Consider the following 22,049-nt stretch of genomic DNA (forward strand, 5'->3'; position numbering starts at 1 on the left):
TGGGCAAATCCAGGGACCTGTATAAAGTCATGTGCACATGTCTCTTTGCATTTCTTCCGACAGCTATGCAGTCTGTACAGTTACATATCCACAGTGCACTAGAACTAGAAGGCGCCATGAGGAGCTAGCCGACGCCGAGAGATGAACACAGCATCTACACACAAATATACAGCTTCAACCTGGCTCCCCGTGCCCGGCGCCGGCCGAGAACCGTCAAGGCGCCGCCATCCTCGCGTGCATCGCCGGCCCGGCTTCAGCACGCCCCGGCGTGTTGGCGACCGGCCGCCGGCGCCCCCACTCGAAGCCGCTGCGGTGCAACCGGCACCTGAACGAGCCCCGGTGCCCCGTGGGCGAGCACACGCAGTAGTAGTGCGGCGCCGCCTGGGCCTGACGGGCACGTGGCGCAGACGGTGAGGGCGACGGTGCCACGGCCGCCTGCCGCTCCCGCCGCCTGACCGCGCAGCCCGGCGGCAGAGGCGGCAGCCCCGGATGGCACATGCTTCTGGGCTACGAAAGGTGAGACGATCGGCAGCTCCACCGGCTATAAAACACGGAGGCGCCGAAGGATGGAATGGAATCGGGTTCCGGCGTTTTTTTTCAGGTGGTGGGAGATGACTAGACGTGGGAAAAAGGGCGGGGAATATTTGTGGGCTAGGGTGGTATACTGGTATGGTATGGTAGCCCGCAGGCGATGGTTTTGCGAGGCGGTGTGACGTGGAGGGAAAGGTGGGGTGCGTGGCCGCCCGGGAGAGGAGGGCGTGGCGCGGGCGGCGTCGGCTGGGATCGCGTAAGGACCGGTGCGGCCGTGGCAATTGCTTTGGTTCTTCGCTTCTTCCACGCGACCAGGGCGGAGACAGCACAGGAGACGGTAGAGCATGTAGTATAGCTCAGAACTGCACAAGCACGTACTACTTCCATCCTCCCGCAGCTTCTTTGCCACTTTGCGGCGGCGTTTCTTATCCTCTCGTTTCATCCGAGCCAACTGGCGTGGTGGGGCCCCACAGATTGCTTGGGACGTCCGTCTTGCAAAATTGACTATCGAGAAGCGGTATGTTGCGGGCCAGACACTGAGGGAGGGATGTTACCTCCCAGGATACCATGAAAATGGTGCTCATTTTTCTTGTTCATATTGGTATTTTTAATTTGGTGGAAATTTGTTTAAAAAAAATAGCTTTATATGGCTTGGTCGAATCAAAATAGCAAAATAAAATAGCAGGGAGCACGAGGCGTGGGCTTTGGACAAACGATGCCATCATGGCATCAAGGTGGTTAACGGGAAAGAGCAACAGTTGGGTAGTGTTGGGCTTCCTTTCTTTGCTACAAGAACTAGAGGCAAAGCAGCAAACGATCGTCCTCGTATGTACATTTCGTCGCGAAACTGCTATCACCCTCAGTCTCAGGTGGTAACAAGGAAATGGCCTTCAAGGAAGCAGTGTGGTGAACCTTTTGCATTTGTGTAAAAACTCTACTACTCGCTTCTCCTTTCTATGTGATTGAGCAGTTGCAAGAGAGAACGATGGCTGAACTGACCATTGTACCTGGCCTATTTGTTCCATTTTTCGACATATATCTTACTTGCAAAACAAACAGCTCAACGCTTGAACTGATTTTTTTTTTGATCTATCAGATCCAACAAACGGACATTTGCTCCAGACTGCAATCACGCACAGACATCACAGTTAAAGATGGCAATTTTTACCCGAAACCCGAAACCCGATGGGTAATTACCTCATTAGGGTAAGAGTATGGCTATTTTTTTTACCCATGGGTAAGATAATGGGAAAAAAGCTTTACCCAGCGGGTAAAGCGGATAAGGGTATGGGACTGCATTGCCCATACCCGTTAACCCATGGGTAAATTGAACCCGATAAATTATACTAGAATCATAGAACTTGTGGATTTTATGACTTGTTATCTAGTAATGATGGATTTACCCATTAGATCATTTGATTGTGCGTTCATGTAGCTTGTATATTTGAAGAGTTTATTAATGATTTGTGATATTTTGGCTAAATTTAGGAGCCTGATATATTAAAACATGTATTTTTTCATAGCAAATATTCTTAAAATCATGGGTAAAGATAACCCATGGGTTACCCGTTACCCGCATGGGTAAGGGTATGGAAAAAAAACTCTTACCCGTGCACGGGTATGGGTAAATTAACGGGTAAAATTTTTTCTCGTGGGTAAAGGTATAGGTAACACATACCCAGCGGGTAATTATCCATTGCCATCCCTAATCACGGTCACACTCACACTAAGCAAGTTGGCTGCAAATTTGCTGCCGTCTTTTCACTGGGCTTTGCCAAGCCTCGCCGAGAGGAGCAACCAGATATGCAAACATTACATCAGAGCATTTCGGCTAGCAAAATTATCAAGTGAAAGTTTATAAAAGCCAGGCAGCTCCATACCGAGCGTCGAGCAGCAGATCTCTAGATCGGCCCACAGTACAAATGCGTAGAGCTGCAAAAACGCTGCCTCCTACGATTTCATTGTAGTTGCAGGTACGATTTGTGACCGGTCTAGCCTTGATTTCTACGAAATCCAGAGGACCTTGAGGACTCAAGACAAGAAATAGCCGGCGAACATCAAGAGAGAAAGAGAGCCTTGCTGTGGGTCCATATCCGGGTAGAGTGACGTGTCCAGGGGATGAGTCTACGTGAAAATTTTTAAGATTCTCATCGCATTAAATCTTGCGATACATGTATAAAGCATTAAATATACATTAAAAAATAACTAATTTCACAGTTTACTTATAATTTACGAGATGAATCTTTTGAGTTTAGTTAGTCTATAATTAGATAATAATTACTAAATACAAATGAAAGTGCTACAATGTCATAATTAAAAAAAAAATAGATCTAAACAAGGCCTTAGCCTAAGGGCACTCACAATGCAGACTCTATCATAGAGTCTAAAGTTATTTATTACCTCGAACAATGTGGATTTGGAGTCTAAATAAGACTTGGAGTATTATTTTTTCTACCTCTTTCTTCAATAAATATGCTGCCACATCAGCAAAATACCATAAATAATATGTAGTTAATTGTCTTCGACTCTGTGATAGAGTCTTGCATTGTGAGTGCCCTAAGTGTCTAACTAGCTTAGAGATTAGTCGGATCACTAGCCACTAGGTCTGCTCTCACACACGCTTTGGTGACTACTCTGTCCATGATAGCTTTAACTTTTAGAATTCATACTAGTTAAATTTTTTTAAGTTTAATTAACTTTATAAAAAATGCATCAATATCTATAACAAAAACTAACAAAAACTAAGTATCTTATAAAAATGCCAAGGGGTTCACGGCGCAATGGCAGCAACAAGCCCTAGCAGCCCGACGCCCTATCAGATCAGAGGGAGAGATGGACATCAGAACAGAGAACCGACGCCCTAGCAAGGCCTAGCAGCCGGCAAGAATACGACGCAGGAGACAATTTTATTGGCCGGGGAGAGGGATTTCGTGTACGGGAGACAATACGACGTGGGAGGCGGCGCCGTGGATGCGATTCGCAGTCGAAGCCGCGCGCGGATATATCCGCGTGCGAGACGCTGAATAGCAAGTTGTAAAATATAGCAAGTGTATTTGAGGAATTGTTGGAGAAGGATTTTTATGGTTTTGCCAAATTTATAAAAATAGCAAGTTCATTTGAGGAGTTGTTGGAGATGCTCTCAACTCTTTTGTTGTAGGTGACCCAAACTATAAAATGGGTGTTGTTTTTGGGTTCTCCTTGTTGGAGACCGTCTTAGCAGGCAACATAGACGCCTTTTCATTGGATCAACTATAGAACACAAAAATACTATGAGTTTGCTGGATATTTTATTTCTTCCAAAAAAAAAGAAAGAAAATCACCGAACATTTCATGCTGACTTTGGTCTTATCTCCACAAGTTAGATCATCTGTTTTTAGCTGGGTGTGAAACACTATCGAGTACTGACGCGCAGAGAAAACTAACACAAATAACCAATCCAAATTCCAAAGAGACGATATCGAAATTAGCAATACAGGAATGTTTTTGCTAGACAGTTATTTCCTTAAAAAAATTAAAACGCGTTCCAAATGTCAAATGTGGCCTTACAGTTCGTCTCGCGGTGGAACATCACGTCCAGAGAGAAATGGCACACAGTGAAACAATACACCAATCCCATTCCGAGCTTTTTTTTTTCGACGAAAGAAATCCCACCTGGACACCTCATTGGTGGTCAACACCCCCCATGAACAGTCCCCATTTGCTCATGCTCATCTTCCGCGGCTGAACTGGCCCCGCTCGCGCGCCCCTTCTCTATGGGGATCTCCGCCGGCGGCACCGCTGTCGCCGCCGCCCTGCCGATCCTCATCCTCCTGCTGCTGCTGCTGCAACCCGCGGCGCCATTTTCCTTCACGTACAACTTCACCTCGCCCTCGGACACGCCGCCGCCGGGGATTGCCTTCCAGGGGGACGCCTTCTACAACAAGGCGATCCGCCTCACCCGCGACGAGCGCCTCGGCCCCATCACCAGCAGCACCGGCCGCGCCTTCTACTCCCGCGCCGTCCCGCTCGCCGACCCCGTCTCCCGCCGCCCGGCCTCCTTCGTCACCGCCTTCGCCTTCTCCATCGCCGCCCCCGACCCGGCCTCCGCCTCGGGCGACGGGCTCGCCTTCTTCCTCTCCCCGTTCCCCTCCGCCCTCCCCGAATCCTCCGCGGGGGGACTCCTCGGCCTCTTCAATTCCTCCTCGGCCCGCGCCGGCACGCTCGTCGCCGTCGAGTTCGATACCTACAAGAACGATTGGGACCCCAGCGGCGACCACGTCGGCGTCGATCTCGGGGGAATCGTCTCCGCCGCCACCGCCGACTGGCCTACCAGCATGAAGGACGGCCGCACGGCTCACGCGCGCGTCGAGTACGACGGCGGCGCCAAGAACCTCACCGTCGCGCTCTCCTACGGCTCCGCGCGCCCCAACGCCACGGGTGACGTCCTTCTCTGGTACGCCGTCGATCTGAGGGACCACCTGCCGGACTCCGTCGCCGTAGGCTTCTCCGCCGCCACGGGCGAGGCCGCGGAGCTGCACCAGGTGCTCTACTGGGAGTTCACCTCCACCGTCGACCCCAGGGAGGAGACGGTGGTCCTGTGGGTGGTGCTAGGACTGTGCGCTTTGCTCCTCGTACTCGTCGCCGCGGGCATCGTCTGGTTCGTCAGGCAATGGAGGAAGGCCGGACAATTCGACGACGGTGACATCGAGGTCGACGACGTCATGGGAGGCGAGTACGACGAGCTCGCAGACGAGTTCGTTGTGCAGAGCGGGCCGAGAAGGTTCAGGTACGCCGAATTGGCAGCGGCCACGAAGAATTTCGCCGAGGACCGGAAGCTCGGGCAAGGCGGGTTCGGCGCCGTGTACCGGGGGTTCCTCAAGGAGCTGGGCTTGGAGGTTGCCATCAAGAGGGTGTCCAAGGGCTCGACGCAGGGGCGCAAGCAGTACGCCGCCGAGGTGCGCATCATCAGCCAACTGCGCCACCGGCACCTCGTCCGCCTCGTCGGTTGGTGCCACGAGCACCGGGGCGACTTCCTGCTCGTGTACGAGCTCATGCCCAACGGCAGCGTCGACCACCACCTCTACGGCAAGGGCGTGCTCCTCGCCTGGCCGATGCGGTACGACATTGCGCTGGGCCTCGCGTCGGCGATGCTCTACCTCCACGAGGAGTGTCTGCAGTGCATCGTCCACCGGGATATCAAGCCGAGCAATGTCATGCTGGACGCCACCTTCAGCGCGAAGCTCGGGGACTTTGGCCTCGCCAAGCTCGTGGAACACGGCAGCCTGCCGTACACCACTGTCCTGGCCGGCACACTGGGCTACCTGGCGCCGGAGTGCGTGATGACAGGTAAGGCGAGCCGGGAGTCGGACGTATACAGCTTCGGCGTCGTGGCTCTGGAGATCGCGTGCGGCCGACGGCCGGCGGAGCTCAACGAGGAGCCAAGCAAGGCGAGACTGGTGCCGTGGGTGTGGGAGCTGTATGGCAAGAACGCCCTGCTGGAAGCAGCAGACTGGAGGCTGAAGGGGCGATTCGATGAGAAGCAGATGGAGCGCCTGATGATTGTGGGTTTGTGGTGTGCTCACCCTGACTATGCGCATAGGCCAAGCATCAGGCAGGCCCTGAACGTGCTTAAACTCGAGGCGCCATTGCCAGTGCTGCCGCCGAAGATGCCGGTGCCGACGTATTTTCCCTTGCCTGATATGGTTGCTTCGATCTCTGTTGCGGGAACCTCGAGCACCACCGAGGATCCAGGTGTTAGTGATCATGGGTCCTCAGGTATCGTTTCATCAGTCAGGGATAGGCTGCTGCAGCCATGAGGCCATGGTGGAGTTTTCTGGAGCTGAAACCAAAACAACATTACTGACCCCCAACAGGAAAACGTGATTGTTGTGCTGCGTGGTGATCGAAATGTGTTGATTGTTGATTCATAGGTAACGGTGGCAAAAACAAGCTCTCCTGTGTTACAAGTTTCCCATCACATGCAGTTTTGATTGTGTTACGAGATTCAGGCCTTGTTTAGTTGCTGCCCGAAAAAATTTCGAGTAACTGTAGCACTTTCGTTTGTATTTCGTAAATATTGTCTAATCGTAGATTAACTAGGCTTACAAGATTTATGTCACAAATTACAGGCAAACTGTGCAATTATTTTTTGTTTTCGTCTATATTTAATGCTCTACGCATATGTCTAAAGATTCGATGTGACGAAGAATTTTGAAAATTTTTTGGTTTTTGGAAGGAAGTAAACAAGACCTCAGGTGCTAAGGTTAGAAATGCTGCTGATATACTTACTAGGGCTCTTTTGGGACATAAATAGGGAGAATTATTATTATTATCAGAATTTTACAGAAATGCAGTTGTAAAATACAGAAACTTTCAAGGAAAATTGTTGAAATCCTATGGGGTTTAACCATGGCAAAGTTTACTTTTACACTAGTTGATGAAATGTGAACAAATCGTTTAAATTCACATTATCTATTTGAATATTTATCAATTGTATAAACTATTATCATTTTTGTTTGAATTTATATGTTCGGTCAAATAGGTACGGAGTCTAATACAAAAAGAATGTGAGAAAAGAACCTTCTAGGATTTCGTGGACTTGAATCTGGACCTATTTTTCGTAGATGAGCTGGGACCTGGGAGCCCTCTCCTACCAAAATAGAGGCATGCTAGATTTAGGCCTTATTTAGTTCACTCCAAAAACCAAAATTTTTTTAAGATTCTCTATCACATTAAAAGTTGCGGCATATACATGAGGCATTAAATATATATAAAAACAAAAACTAATTGTATAGTTTGCCTATAAATTATGAAATGAATCTTTTGAACTAGTTATTTTATGATTAGATAATGTTTGTCAAATAAAAACGAAAGTGCTACAATACTCCAATCTAAAAAATTTTGGGAGCTAAACAAGACCTTAACTAACATTTATAAGACACATACGTATCAAGATTCAAACTTTTAAAGGTTAATTTAACTAACATTTCCTAACTGTTATAATACAAACATGGTATCCCCTATAATTATCATAAATTTACAAGCATAAAAAGTTTAAACTGAAACAAAAAAATAATTGACAAAATATAATTTAGGAGACTAATTTCAGGCTGCGTCTTAAGAAAGAAATGAAGATATTAGTCTCTAGGAAAAACCCTCGATCTCTGATCTATTGCTGCCTTGCTGGAGTTGTTTTATTGTGTGGAATACAGAAACCACCATAGCATTAGTGCATATAGCTGCTGGAGTTGTTTCATGGTGTTATGGTTATGGAACATACAAACCATTATTGCTGCCGGAGCGATTCAGATATTGCCGCCTCAAACTGAAGAATTAAGATAAAAGAACACGCGACCAATGAGAACACGTAACGACCACTGAGAACAAGTAATCCATAATATAACAAGTCAATATGACAAACCGAGATCAATATGTTCGATGGTTTATCGCGTTGGCAGATGCTGCGACCCACATGTCAGACGTGCCGACAAAAAAAAAATATGTACACACTTTTATCATGTTAGCTTTGACTGTCGTTATCTTCATGATATTAAGTCAACAGGCACTATAGCAGCTATCTGAAGAATTCACCTAGTTCATCTTGCTGCTTTCAGTGCAAAAAGAATTGGAAGACATGTCACTAATAACCCCTAAATCTCTGCAACTGTACAAGCTACAAGAACTAATAATCCCTAAATGAAAGCATTTTTTTTAGATCCTTTTTGTCTACCACTGTCTAACACCACCCAATGAGCAAAACTGTTAGACTCTCAGGAGCGATTCTACACCATAAACAGATAGTTCAGGTCTTCAACAGTCAATCGAGTCTGTCGGGAACCAGATTTGTCTTCCCCAAACGCAGAAGCAACCATCTCCCGCTTTTTCTCCTGAGACATTGTACAGCTTAGGTAAGCATCAAGATACTGTAGATTACAAAGTTAACACTACCACCCAAATGAACAACAAAACAATAGTTTATATTTTGTATGACCAAAAATAAACAAGGTAAAGATTTTGCCAATGTAAATTTTGCAAATGTTAGATTTAAGACAATAAAACTCCAGGAAGTGGTATTCGAGACAAGAAATGCAAGCTATGTTTTATTATTTAGGTGAAGAAGCTATGTTTTATTATTTAGGTGAAGCATATTCTGAATCATAGTTTCCAGTTCATGTCAATGAAAAAAAAACTCCTTGCTATCTAAAATCACCAGAGAAAAAGTTATTCAGAATAATGGTATGAACTTACTACCTCCATCCCAAAAAGAGTGCAAGGTGTAGTATGACATCAAAATTAGGAAAATATGTTTCATCGCGATTCTAATGGTACCTATTTAGTACGATAATGCTATCTAAAATCACCAGAGAAGAAGTTATACAGAATAATGGTATGAACTTACTACCCCCATCCCAAAAAGAGTGCAAGGGTGTAGTATGAAACCAAAATTAGGAAAATATGTTTCATCGCGATTCTAATGATACCTATTTAGTATGATAAATATTAGTATTTTTTATATAAATTTGGTCAAACTTGACATACTTTAGCATATCACTGTTCTAGAATTGCATCCTTCTTGGGACGGAGAGAGTAGTACTAAGAGATTTTATTATAATTTTCACACTGCTCTATCAATATTGACCTCCAGGAAGGTTTTGGATAGGATTCTTGCCAGAATCCAAACTGGAGCTTAATGCCTGCTCATGAATATAAATGCACATAACTCAGCCAAGAAACTTCAAACTTACCTGGAGAGCCAGAATCCGATCTTCCACGGTGTCTTTTATAGTTAATCGTGATACTGTGACAGGTCGTGTTTGGCCAATACGGTGTGCTCTATCAACGGCTTGGTCCTCAGTGGTCGGGTTCCACCAAAGATCTAGCATAAGTACATGGCAAGCAGCAACCATGTTCAAGCCGAGACTTGCAGCTTTGAGTGACATAATCATAACAGTAACCTGCCAATAGTGCAAGTCAAAACCATAACTCATATACCTGAAAATATTATGTATTTCATATGCCAGAAGTTGTAGAATGCAAACCTCTGGAACCGTATTGAAGTCTTTCACGGCTTTATCCCGTGCGGCAACAGACATTGTTCCATCAAGCCTTCGATATGTCACATGAGAAGCTTTCAAATGGACTTCAAGCAAGTCTAGCATTCTAGTCCACTGAGAGAAAACAATGGCCTTCTCTGTCAACTTGGTGTCAATTTGTTCTGAAGTACCCCTTCCATCAAACTTCTCAGATTCAAGCCCGATTGAACATTTGCTATCAGTCATTTGGGTGGGATCTATTCTGGGCAACGAGAGAAGAATATCTAGTGCAGCTCTCACTTTTGAAGAAGCGTAGGATGAATCTATCCCAGGGCGCTTTTCAGCATGTATCATTTCCATACAGGTATCATCATCAGACTTGAAATCACAGGTCAATCTACTCAGAGAGCATTCAAGGGTGCCTCTGGAGAATAGTGAGGTTGTATTTAGTCGGACTCTGCAATTAGACACTGGGCATACGCTATCGTCACCAGTGAGTTGCTCCAGTATGCACTGGTTGCAAAAAACATGACCACATATAGTGACAACAGGATCTTCTGGCGCATCCTGCATAATTCACATATGTTAAGAACCAGAAGTGTTTCCACAGCCAGAATATCCACTACAATTGGGATATGACCAGGGCCCAGGCACCCTGTATCGACTATCAAGCTGGTATCAAGAAAACTTAAACCAGTAAAAAAGTATGAACTTTGCTGAGATTTAGGGCCTGTTTGGTACAGCTCACAACAGCTTCATGAGCTGTTGTGAGCTGATTTTTTGCCAAACACTTATTTCCAAAACAGCTTCATGGGTGAAGCTGTTTTTCCCCTCCTCTCACAAAGACATAAGTTGGATGAAGCTGGAAAAAAGTAGCTTATTGCAGCTTCTCTCTCATTTCTCTCTCTCAACTATGTATGAAGTAGTTGGTGAAGCTATTTTGTCAAACACTTTTTCCAAAACAGCTCAGCTTCATCTAGAAAGTCACTCATGAAGCTATTTTCTAAAAAACAGCTTCACTAGTGAAGTTGAGCTGTGCCAAACAAGCCCTTAATTTCTCCGATTCAGTTCAAGCTAGTTGGCAATTAAAAAACTCGAGTCTGCATTGGCAGAACACAAACTTAATACTAAGAAGTTGACCATTAACTGCAATAAATATCACACATCCAAACAACCAGCACAACAGAACATTAATAATTGTTTCTCCACCATGATGAGGCTGAATTTCATTACCTCAGCAATGAAATTACAAAGCTCGCTAGTGCAGAGAAAGAACCTCCCACCACTAACTTCCCCACGCCTGTGATAGTCTGATAACTAAGGGATCAGTCTGCACTGGCCCTACCAAAACCTCAATCAAGATAGCAAAACAAATAAGTTTGCCAGCAAAAACCAACCCAACTACAGCTACTGAAGTTCTTCCAACACAGGCCAGAGGCCCTGTCATCAGCACGCAGGTTGGAAAGCGGTCAACTACAGAAAAACCATCATCCAGTGCTGAGTACAAGCATTAATAATTGTTGGTTATATGACACAAGCTAGACTTTCTGGAATTTTATGCTCACGTGGTAATGATAGCTCAGGGTCTATCTGCCAACAAACTTAATTATGCAAGCTTGGTCGCAACAGGTACTCAAACAAAGAACATCAGTCCAGACCATGATACCAAATACTCAGATATAATACATAAGCGAGGTACATAGAAAAACCACACACAATGACGTGAAAATTGAAAAAAAAAAAGAGAGGAAATCACTTACATTGCAGAGAGCACATAACGCAGAACAAGATTGCAAGCAATTAAGTAATTCATGCTGTCGTTCCATGGGAAGTTTCTTTGCCATCTCCAACGAAGACATCCAACTAGAAGAGGAGTTATAGCCTCTAACTAGGTGAGGGTGATCGCATGCCTGTCTTAGCCGTAAAAGCATCAATAGAATGTTGACATAATTTTGCTTTACAGTACCAGCAGCTGCATATTCCTGCAAAGCAGTTGAAGTGAGCATAGCCTTCTAATAGTTGCAAATGAAACAGGTAAGCTTGCATCAATATATCAACTTTAGAGTGACCTAAAAAGACAACTGGATGAGCAATCAATCATGTTACACGCCATATGCATCATAGTCCTCTAAAGTTAACTTGTAATCCAGCAACATAATGTCGATCTACCTACCACACATCGCGGCCATGTAAAACTTATTCAACTTTGTAGGGTTCTGACATCTGCAAACATTTCCTAATTGATTTATCTTGCCCCATGTAAAAAGTCCCTATATCTAAATACAATATCCAAAAATCAAGCTGAGTGACAAAACAGAAGAATATAAGAAACAAGGCTATTAATCAAATACCGTGAACTGACCTTGAACTGTTCTCGTGATTCAACTTCTAAAGTGTTGTAAAAAGCACGCTCTTCGCCAGTGAAGTCCACTGTCTTAAGTGAAACAGTCTTGGGCGGTAAGGATATGATTGGTTTCCCATCAAGCATGGTTGCTACAAGATGATAAATCATAAATGACAAATCAAAACTTAAGAGATGAACAAATCATACACTCCCGTTTTAAAATAGACAAGCTAATCAGTTCAAAATTAGTTTGTCCTAAATGTCACATATTTAACGAACGGAATAATACAAAAGATAACAAATATAACATTCAATACCAACTGCAAAGATAATAACAATTCGGCAATGGAGAATATTTTTTGTGCAGTGGAAGAGCACTACCACAATGACCATTTATGCACACAGTCGACAACCAAGCTAGATATATGAGTACTCACAATCAGGAAAATTTCAGAGTTTTCACAGGATAAGAAAAACTGCACTATAAGCCCACAACCTATACCATATTGTGAAACAAAGTTGTATAATTTTAATTATGTAAACTATAAACTCTACATTTATGCGTCAAGCCCATCAAATTTAATCTAGTTTATTTGAATCACTGTATTCAATTTTCCTCAATTAAGCCCCATAGCAATACAAAGTTGTCACATTAGGCCCTTGCAACTTTATATCTATGACACAGGTGTTAATTTAAAACAAGAATTTTTAGCTGAAAATCAACACAAGTAATATGTGAAGCTATATGCTAATGTTTTCTGGAAAAAAAAATCCTACAAAACCAGTTGATCAAAAATAATAAGTTTCAATAATAGTTTAACATTCCATCACAGTTTACTAGTTTCTCTAATCTGTTTATTTTGAAAGTGAGTTAGTAAAATACAGGATATTTTACTTTGGTAAACAACAGAACCTTGCTGTCAATACAAACACACAGTGAGGAGAATATTAGATGCTTCTCACTAAAATTAACATGATGAGATCTGAACAATAGAGCGAATGTTTACCCCATAATTGTTATTCTGCTTAACATCTATTCAAATTATATTGGTTAAGCTCAACTAACTACTGAAATCATGACACGGTTCCATAAATTATTTGTAAAAAAACAACCTACAACTAAGGTGTCACATATGAATAAGCAAGATCAGTAGGGCAATGATAACCTATTGACTGACCTTTAGTCCGGCGTAGCATTACCGTCTTCAAAACAACTTGAAGCTTCTTGTAACCATTAGTTGGGTTCCTACTGATTGGAATCTTTATCATAGTGCAAAACTGCTTATATACAGCATAGGGATCGTATCTGAGAAACCTGAAATAGCTATAGAGATCCTCAACAGCATTCTGTATAGGCGTCCCAGACAAACACCATCTTCTTTTGGCTCTCAAACCCCAGCAAGCCCTGGCAACCTGAGTTCGGTAATTCTTAATACTTTGTGCTTCATCAAGAATAACCCTAAACCAAGCAACTTTCGCAAGAGGTTTTTCAGGCAAGCAACTCTCTGCAGCACTTTTACATTTTGTTTTCTTAGAAGGGGCCTTTCTCTTTTTGCTGCCTGAAGAGGACACAGGTGCACCATATCGGTCAGGCTTCCCTTTCTCTTCATCATCACTATCAGGATTTGATTGTTTTGGTACCTCCATGCTTACTATGGAATATGTAGTAAGCACAACATCATATTTGGTGAGTTCATTAGGATCCTTGGTGCGATTGCTACCATGATAGATCAGAAAAGACAAATTAGCTTTACTTGTAACTTTGTTCTTCAGTTCTCCTGCCCACTGTCGCAAAACACTTGTTGGGCAAACAACCAAAGTACCAGCAGCTGGCCTTGTCTTAATCGCTACAAAAGGATTTTCTTGCTTCACTGTGTTAGTTGTCACTTTAGAGCTACATGTCTGCATCAGCTTTTTTGGATGAGGTTCAACAGAGTCATCCTCATCGTCGTCATCTAGAGTTACAGCTTCACATGGCTCATTTTTAATAGTAGATGACTGTGGAACTGGTGAGCGTTCAGTAAGAATTAGTGATATGGCTGATACAGTTTTACCCAGGCCCTGAAAAGTACCGAATGACCTTAAGACACAATTGACCATTTTTCTTGGCAACATTGAAGGTATTAACTAGTATACCTGATCATCTGCAAGAATTCCACCAGAGCAATGTGAGCTACTTGTCTCCTTTTGCACCATCCATGACAAGGCAATTTTCTGTCCAAAGTAAAAACAGTTACCCAAGGATTGGTAATACTATTTTCATCATAAAATTACACAACATGAGCTGCAAGGCGAACCTGATGCCTCAATAAAGGAACTGCTAAAACCCCATCAGGTGGGTTAGCCTCAGATTTTGGCTGTGAAATATCCTGCCAATCACCAATTATGTCAAGTGTGCTGAAGAAGCAAAAAGAAAGATAGCACTAAAATCCAATGCTGTTAATTTTTCTGAGCTAATGTTTTTTAGTATATAAGAATATGGAAAACACAAAAGGATTGGATTGGAGATATTAGCACCTGTGACTCAAAATAGAAAAATAAGTGTCTATATGCCAATTACTAAAATGATTGAAGACGGAAGCCCTACTTTAAAAAAAAAACCTAGTATTACCAGGTTTTGAGATGTCAACGAACCAAAAAGTCTGGTTGCAATTTGTGAGCTCATGAAACATCAACGCAGCTTGTTGATTTATGACAGTTTGACAGATCAAGCTATCAGAGCAGTGAGCACTACTACAGCTTGAAAAGGTAAGACTTAGACAGAGCCAAGTAACTCTAGTAGCGAGTTGAGTTAGTACAGTGAAAAATAATAATGATTTAAAAAATCAAGACATCACTTTTCCTACATCTAGTAACCTAAACTATAGCACAAAACACAATGCATGAAAAGGTCAATCATCATCAAAAACAAAATGATGTATTCAACCAAGGTTTAGCATTTCATTCTTTCAAAGAATGTTTTACTAATGGTTATTCATTATATGTCATGTGCAGTAAAAGGGCTAAACTTAGCTGCAGCCTGATTAGTATGAGAACGCTAAACAAAGTATTAAGCTGGGAAAAATAAGCAAGCAACAGTCTAGAGGGCTATATGACCTGCAATGCGAGGCGCAGAGTGATTCTTTCATCATGTGGCTTGTATCTCATACCACCAAATGCAGGAATCATGGAATTGCTATACATGTGTTGCTGAAAATTATGATGGAACTTTCCCTGGTAAGGCAATCGGTGATCAGGAGCAGGATTCCTATTACCCTCGAGCACACATAAATCAGAAGCCCCGTCCCCATCTCTATTGAAGCAACCTCTTGATGAATTGTGAATAGAAGAGTTGTCACTTCTATATGCATATTGTTTATGCAATGCCAGAGGTTTCTGATATCCCATGTTCTTAAATGTGTGCTGGTTGCTGAAAGGAACAATTTTGGAGTCCAGCAATTGTTTTGATGTTTGACCTAAGTATTTATCAGCATCCTCTGTGGTGGAATTTCTGCTAGAGGGTATTGGAGAAGAGTCAGTGCTAGACTCGCTCTTGAAACAAATATCTTCAGACTGGTTCTGCTCACAGGATATTGACTCTGGGGAGGATACATCCATGTAAAAATCTGATAAAGATGTATCATCACAATATTGGTCCGGAGAGCCCATCTGCATAGAACCGCTTTCACATATACTCTGTGGGAACTGCTCCATCTCATATTGCTCATTGTTTTGTGAAAACCCATGGGGCAAATCATGCAGTGATCTTTCATCAACCATATCAACAGATATACAATCTGGATGAGGATATCCTCCACATTCTGCTTCCTGCATAGTAAGGCAACTACTGTTGCCATTGCGAATGCTTTCAGTTCCCTCGCCCATGTTGAACTCGGTGCAAGAAATATCAGGAACATCTGTTTTATGGGTAAGAGAAAACATGCCCATCGAAGTGAAATGGTCACCATCCTGACCAGTACTACCAAGCATCAAATCTGAGTGCTCTGTGGATATACCACCTGAGAAATCTGCACCAGGTATATTAAATAATTAATTGTTCCTTTTCGGAACTGATATATAAAATATATTTTTGAAGAGGAAAACAGCATACAAGTGTTCATTTGTGTCTCCATGCCTTCTGTGTTGTTCTCCACTTGGAATTGTGTTTGGCCAGAGTATAGAGTTTGCTGTCGAAGGTACAAACCATTTGAGAGATCTTCATATGGAGGTCCAGCAACTTCTTCAACATTAGCATGGTTTGATGCATCCCTTGGAAAATGTTCATTGTCCAAGTTGGAAGTTCTTGATTGGTTCTGCAGATCTGCAAGGCGGTAACCAAATTTTTTTTTTTGTAAATTGTACATATATATTTGCTATTCAGTGAGCAATGAAAAAGTTAACAGCAATTCAGTTTCATCTACAGCCACCTTTGTATTTCTCACCGTTGCTAAAAAATTCATAAGGGCTAGCCTCTGTGTGATCAATCATTTGTTCTCCTCCGCTGAGCTCCATATGGCACTCTGAAGTGTCCACATGGGAGTAGTTTGACCAAAGATCTGCATTCTCAAACATTTCTGTTCATCTCACAAAGTGACAAGATTAGCAACAAATCAAAAATTATGGGGAAGAAAATCTGTGCATCCTGCAAAATCATATGCTAAAATGGCCAGATCATTATACCTTCATGGCTTTGGAGTAAATCTTCAGAACCATCAGTGTTGGCAGGCATCTCGAAACAACCTTGATTGACCTGTATTCAGCAACATAAGAAATACGACAGCCTAAGGTTATACAAGACTCGAAACACAAAATAAAATATTCTATATGCTATTTTTCTCACAACATTTAGGACCTGTTTGCTTTGCTCCCAGGCAGCTTTGACAGGCACTGTGGGTGTCCCCAGGCGTCTGATTTTGGGCGCCTGGTGATGACATCCTTGCCTGGCAACAGAGCTGCCTGGAAGCTCTGAATCAAACAGGCCGTTATGTGGTGGGCTGGAGGGATACCCTGGATACGGTTCACTGGTTGCTTACACCCCCAAAAATGACCAATTAGGATCAAACAAACAAAGCAATACATAATGCAAGATATGCAAGAAAAAACTGGAAAATAAAAATGTCAACTCTTAAATTCCTTTCTGTTCCACTCCTAGTACAAAAAATAAGGGCATTGGTCCAACAATAACAAACATCACCATCTCAAGTGAATCAGGCATCCAAAGACTTGATATTGCCAAACAAACATAAGCAATTAATGCTAGAGGCTTCTATCAATTTTCCATAGAAATATGAAAATTGAGGATCAATCGATAAAGAAAAAACAAAGATTAATCAATAGCATTAGCTGCCACAAACCTACAAGCAATGGACAGATTTGCATTGTCACAGCACTTGCACAAAGCATTTAATGTTCAACAATAACAATAACACCAGATCAAACCAGTTTGATTCATCTACGGCCTTGTTTAGTTCCACCCAAAAACCAAAAACTTTTCAAGATGCTCCATCACATCGAATCTTATGGTACATGCATGGAGCATTAAATATAGATAAAAAATAACTAATTGCGCAGTTTACCTGTAACTTGTGAGACGAATCTTTTAAATCTAGTTAGTCCATGGTTGGACAATAATTGCCAAATACAAATGAAAGTGCTACAGTAACCAAAAAATAGCGTAGGGAACTAAACAAGGCCTACCTTTCAAGCAAAACAGGCTGTGAGTAACTAATTACTATCCTAAAACACCACTGAACAATGAAAAACAATTATTATTGTCAACCTTTATAACTAATACTACTAGGTTAGACAGGTAGCTGCAACAAAATTAAACTTTTCCTCCTCCCACTTATGCAAAAGTCTGGACTGTGGAAAAGTGAAGGCAGATGCATCTAACTACCCCTCCTCTCTTTTTCTCTTTTCCCCACCTCTTTGTAACCCTTGCACTTTTGGCCACCATGAGGCAGCAAATGAAGGCACTTGCTCACCAATAAGGTACATATTTTCTTCTTGATAGCATACCTCATTACCTTGATAGTGGCCACTCTCAAGGTCTGATACCAGCATAGCAGTCAAATTTCAACATTGAAGAATCCAGTCAGGCCAATGTAGTGTGGTTTTGGACCACTATTACAGAGGTATTAATTTCTACCAAAAGGAAAGGTTTTCAGTTATGCAGCTTTCTCGAGAAGGTTCCTTACATCTCTTGGAACTGGAAGTTCACATACCCTAATGGGAAACACTATAATGATGTATTTCAAACTCAACTGGTTTATGTGTATAATTTTTACAATTCACATTGCACATTCAAATATTCATATATTCATTTTTTTAATTACTATACCACTTCAATTTTAAAATTTTAGATTGACACTGAAAGTTTCAACATCAACTTGCCTCGACTTAGTGTGATTTTATTTATAATTTACACTACAAATGAATATTCATTTGTTAACATATATCTATACCGCTTGTAAATCTGATTTCAAGGCTGTGTGCTGCAAAAATGTTGCAGGTTGCCAGATGCAGCATATGCTAGTTAGAACTTAGAACAATACGCTGCCTCTATCACAAACCAAACCTTTCGTTGCATACATCCAACACCAGGACTGCAATATCACCACCCAGTACCCAAAACCAATTACCATCACATTCACGTATCCATGATCCCTCGCCAAACAGCACACAGCACAACGGCACCACTGTTGACCATGAATAGCACTTTGCCCAAGAACCCACCATTGCAGGTTCACCTCAACATCAATTTAGCTGCAAGCTGGTCCTGCTACAGCAACAATCTCTAGCCCTGAAACATTCACTGGCAGACATTGCCAATAGCTGACAGTGCCACCAGCCATCGGCCCTCCAAATCTGTTAACAGAGGGAACCACAGGAACCTCGTCCGTGTTCAGAAAAAACGGCACTGTCCAATAATTGACGAGCAACCACGCTCACATGGTGTCCATTTCCCGAACAACAGTGCTTTCATATAGATATAGTTTCGAGAAAAGCATTTAATAGCACAACAAGGAAAATCCAACAAGTGATGAACAGCAAAGACAAAAACAAAAACAAAAACAAAAACAAAAACAAAACAGACGCTAAATTAAAAAGGTCACACTAATCACTTAGCTCGATGCCTCGATCACAACAGGCCGTGCGGTTCATCTACACCTCAACACGACAGAATCACTAAACTGTAAGGCCCAAATCATCCAAAATCGCAAGGCCGAGCGCAAAAAATCAACTACAAACTGGACGTATTCGGTCCCCGCGCAGCCCAAAACCCTAGCCTAAACGCCGCCCCACCATCCCAGCAAATCCGATCCGACATCGCGAAATCCGACGCAAAGCGAATTAGGGCACGGCGAGAGGCAACTCACCCCAGGCTGCAGCTGCTCCTGCTCCTCCTCCTCCTCCCCGCCCTCCTCTGGTGGCGCGGGCTCAGTCTCGAGGAACGCCATGAAGTCGCCGAGGGGCATCGACAGGTTGTCCTCCGCGCCACCGGCGCCAGCATCGCCGGCGGCCTCGAAGCCATCGTAACCGACCGCCGGTTCCTCCGCCATCACCCGCCGCGCGATTCGACCATACGATTCACGGCGGCGGGCAAACGCCTTGCCTTCTCCGGAAGAGCGAAACCCCTTTTCCTTTTTTTTTCCAATCAGCGCGGGCGGGCGGCTGTGGTGGTGGCGACGGGGAAGGGGGCTAAAAAGAAGATGGCATCCGCGTCGGCCGTCGAACGAAACCGAAGTGGTCGAAGGAGAAAAAATTCGCTTCGAGATAGGGATTTTAAAAGGAACGGGTCGGCGTGGGCTGGCGCTCGGAATGGCCGAGCCGGAATCGGAATCGTTCGGAGGCGCACCGGGGTGATATGGGGTGGGTGGTGGACTGGTGCCCGGAGGTGATCGCCATGTGCTCACGAGGCGGTGCAGCCAGGACGGTTGGCTCGTTTGTGGCCGGGCGGCCGGTGGTGTGGTCCGGGCGGACGACTGGACGAGGCCATGTTCCGAGTCGTCGTGGGACGGGCGCGTGTGCCACACGTTACCCGTGGAGTGGAGCGAACGGTCTTTTCCAGGTGAGTCCCTGGAAAATATGGTTTTACTAAATGACAGCATTATACTTCTTCTTTTTAATCTAGGCTCACAGGCCTTTCAATTAACTTCCCGCCTAACTAAAACGCGGCATGCATTAAGTATTAAATATATATATATTACACAGTTTGTTTATAATTTAATAGATGGATTTTTGAAGCCTAGTTAGTATATAGTTGAACAATAATTATCAAATATAAACGAAAGTGCTACAGTAGTTGACAAAAAAAATCTCGAACTAAACAAGGCCTATACTTGAGCCCTCGTGAGCTCGGACGGTCGAATTACAGTTATTATTATTTCAAAATTCTTCTTTGCTTATGCCCCAGCATGTTAGTATCTTTATTTATAAAGATAGTATATAGCATATAAATCACAACGTAATAGCATATAAATAACAATGTAATCTTATATATCTCATATGTATAAATGGAGAATGCTAAGATAAGTAGCATGCCAAAGCTATTTGTTCGAATGTATGCCTCTGGTGTTGATGAAAACTAAAGATGGCAATGGGTACCCGAGACCCGAAACCCGATGGGTTTTTGCTCTATTAGGGTAAGGATATGGGTCAACTTCTCTACCCGTGGGTTTGTTAATGGGGCAAAAGCTAGACCCAGCGGGTTTATGGGACCCAAACCCGCAAACCCATGGGTTTTTTAAACCCGGTTCACCTATCATCACACATATAATTAGTACATAAAGTACAAAATACAAGAAAAATAAACGAAATAGAAAACATGCATGCTCCATACTTTTTTAGTAGAAGCTTCTTAAGTGAAAGCTGCAGCTAGCTAGCGTGTCTTAGTGCATGCACTCAGTTCATCTGGACTTAAAGATATGACAGATGTTGGCACCGAGCATTAGCAAGTCATGGCCCAGTGCATGCTAGAGGTGAGTGTTTGTGTCACAACTCGCAAATTTCTAGTGTGGAGGTGCAATAACACATAACATGAATCCCACATTGCCAATTGATTCAACTTTAAGTATTTTGGTGCACTATAGAGTAGACTTGCTTACTTAACTGGATGACCATCTTATGACATGTTGTGATAGGCACGGGCAACCCGCTAAATACCTATGACCCAATGGGTATGGGTTTGGGCACAAAATCAAACCCGTGACGGGTCATGGTTTTTTAGTGGGCACGTTTTATATTAATGGGCATGGGTTTGGGATAGCAAAACCCAGCGGGTTTGTATCCGTTGCCATCTTTAATGAAAACGTTGTATAAATGTAGAAGATTTTACCTATGCATCGGTTGATTGCCTAGATGCCTTTTATCAATGTAGAATTGAGATAGACTTATCAGGATTGATCTAGATATGATTCAACTTTTCTGGGCCCTCTGAGTTCCGAAGACTGTTAGGGTTTTTATTTTATGACTTGGTGTGATGCTTACGACATCACTCCTTACTTATATAGTATTATAGATGAATTATTTTCATGAAGTACATTAGTCCTTTAATCATGTTGTAGATCAATCAAAAAATCACTTAGGACCTAGATGCACTTTTTATCTCCCACATTTTAGTAATTGATGACAACCCTAATTAACTAAAATACCAAAATAAAAAATATGTTAGGACACTTAAAGTGTCATTTTATAATGTACAAACAAAAATGTTCTTGAATCGGAATAAGGACGTTCCCGAACCAAGCAACATGACCTGTTCCACGTTTTCGGCCGCAAGGTTTCAGCAACCAAACCTCCACCGACCGTGTCCACTAATGAAACAGGCTTCTAGCACATGCCAATTATGTCGGACCAAATTTGCTCATGCCTACTATCAATGCAACATCTTTTTACAAAAAATGGATAGCTTAAAATTAAATTACATATCTATCTACCTATCTATCTATATTTTTTATGTACACTATCACTTGTAATTAAAGTCCACTAGTACACATAATTATAATATTCATGTCAGTGAGACTCATCATCCACTAGTATACATTTAATTGTCCACATTAGTTTATACTAGATATGTTCTAGTGTCTTTCAAAATGTATGAACTTATGTAAAGTTGCAATGTACAAAATTTATTACCATCATTAACTACATAATTGTTTTATTCATTGCTAAAGCGTAGAAAT

General features: G+C 42.8%; 2 protein-coding genes across 6 annotated transcripts; one reads left to right on the forward strand and one right to left on the reverse strand.

Moving 5' to 3' along the window:
• On the forward strand, positions 4,032-6,509 carry LOC8054707 (L-type lectin-domain containing receptor kinase IX.1). Its single transcript, XM_002456398.2, has one exon. The coding sequence runs from the start codon at positions 4,284-4,286 to the stop codon at positions 6,324-6,326; it is 2,043 nt and encodes a 680-aa protein (XP_002456443.1). The 5' UTR covers positions 4,032-4,283; the 3' UTR covers positions 6,327-6,509.
• LOC8054708 (helicase-like transcription factor CHR28) lies at positions 7,888-19,638 on the reverse strand. 5 transcript variants are annotated; one of them, XM_021457636.1, is made up of 13 exons: positions 19,245-19,637; positions 16,546-16,615; positions 16,293-16,439; positions 15,977-16,186; positions 14,983-15,893; positions 14,184-14,255; positions 14,023-14,100; positions 13,065-13,947; positions 11,905-12,035; positions 11,303-11,524; positions 9,549-10,109; positions 9,255-9,464; positions 7,888-8,396 (listed from the first exon to the last, which is right to left on the reverse strand). In XM_021457636.1, the coding sequence occupies exons 1-13, from the start codon at positions 19,425-19,427 to the stop codon at positions 8,292-8,294; spliced, it is 3,783 nt and encodes a 1,260-aa protein (XP_021313311.1). In that variant the 5' UTR covers positions 19,428-19,637; the 3' UTR covers positions 7,888-8,291. The 5 variants fall into 5 exon arrangements, with proteins under 5 accessions (XP_021313311.1, XP_021313313.1, XP_021313312.1 ...); XM_021457638.1 differs by having other exon boundaries at positions 8,009-8,396; positions 16,001-16,186; positions 19,245-19,638; XM_021457637.1 differs by having other exon boundaries at positions 8,009-8,396; positions 16,293-16,421.

Source organism: Sorghum bicolor, chromosome 3 (genome assembly GCF_000003195.3).
Source record: "Sorghum bicolor cultivar BTx623 chromosome 3, Sorghum_bicolor_NCBIv3, whole genome shotgun sequence".
Taxonomy (NCBI): domain Eukaryota; kingdom Viridiplantae; phylum Streptophyta; class Magnoliopsida; order Poales; family Poaceae; genus Sorghum; species Sorghum bicolor.

Coding starts and splice junctions, on each gene's coding strand:
- LOC8054708 (XM_021457636.1), bottom strand. CDS start 19,427: ATGGCGGAGGAACCGGCGGTCGGTTACGATGGCTTCGAGGCCGCCGGC. Junction 13,948..14,022: donor GAATTCTTGCAGATGATCAG/GTATACTAGTTA, acceptor GGTACTTTTCAG/GGCCTGGGTAAAACTGTATC. Junction 9,465..9,548: donor ACTTCAATACGGTTCCAGAG/GTTTGCATTCTA, acceptor CACTATTGGCAG/GTTACTGTTATGATTATGTC.
- LOC8054707 (XM_002456398.2), top strand. CDS start 4,284: ATGGGGATCTCCGCCGGCGGCACCGCTGTCGCCGCCGCCCTGCCGATC.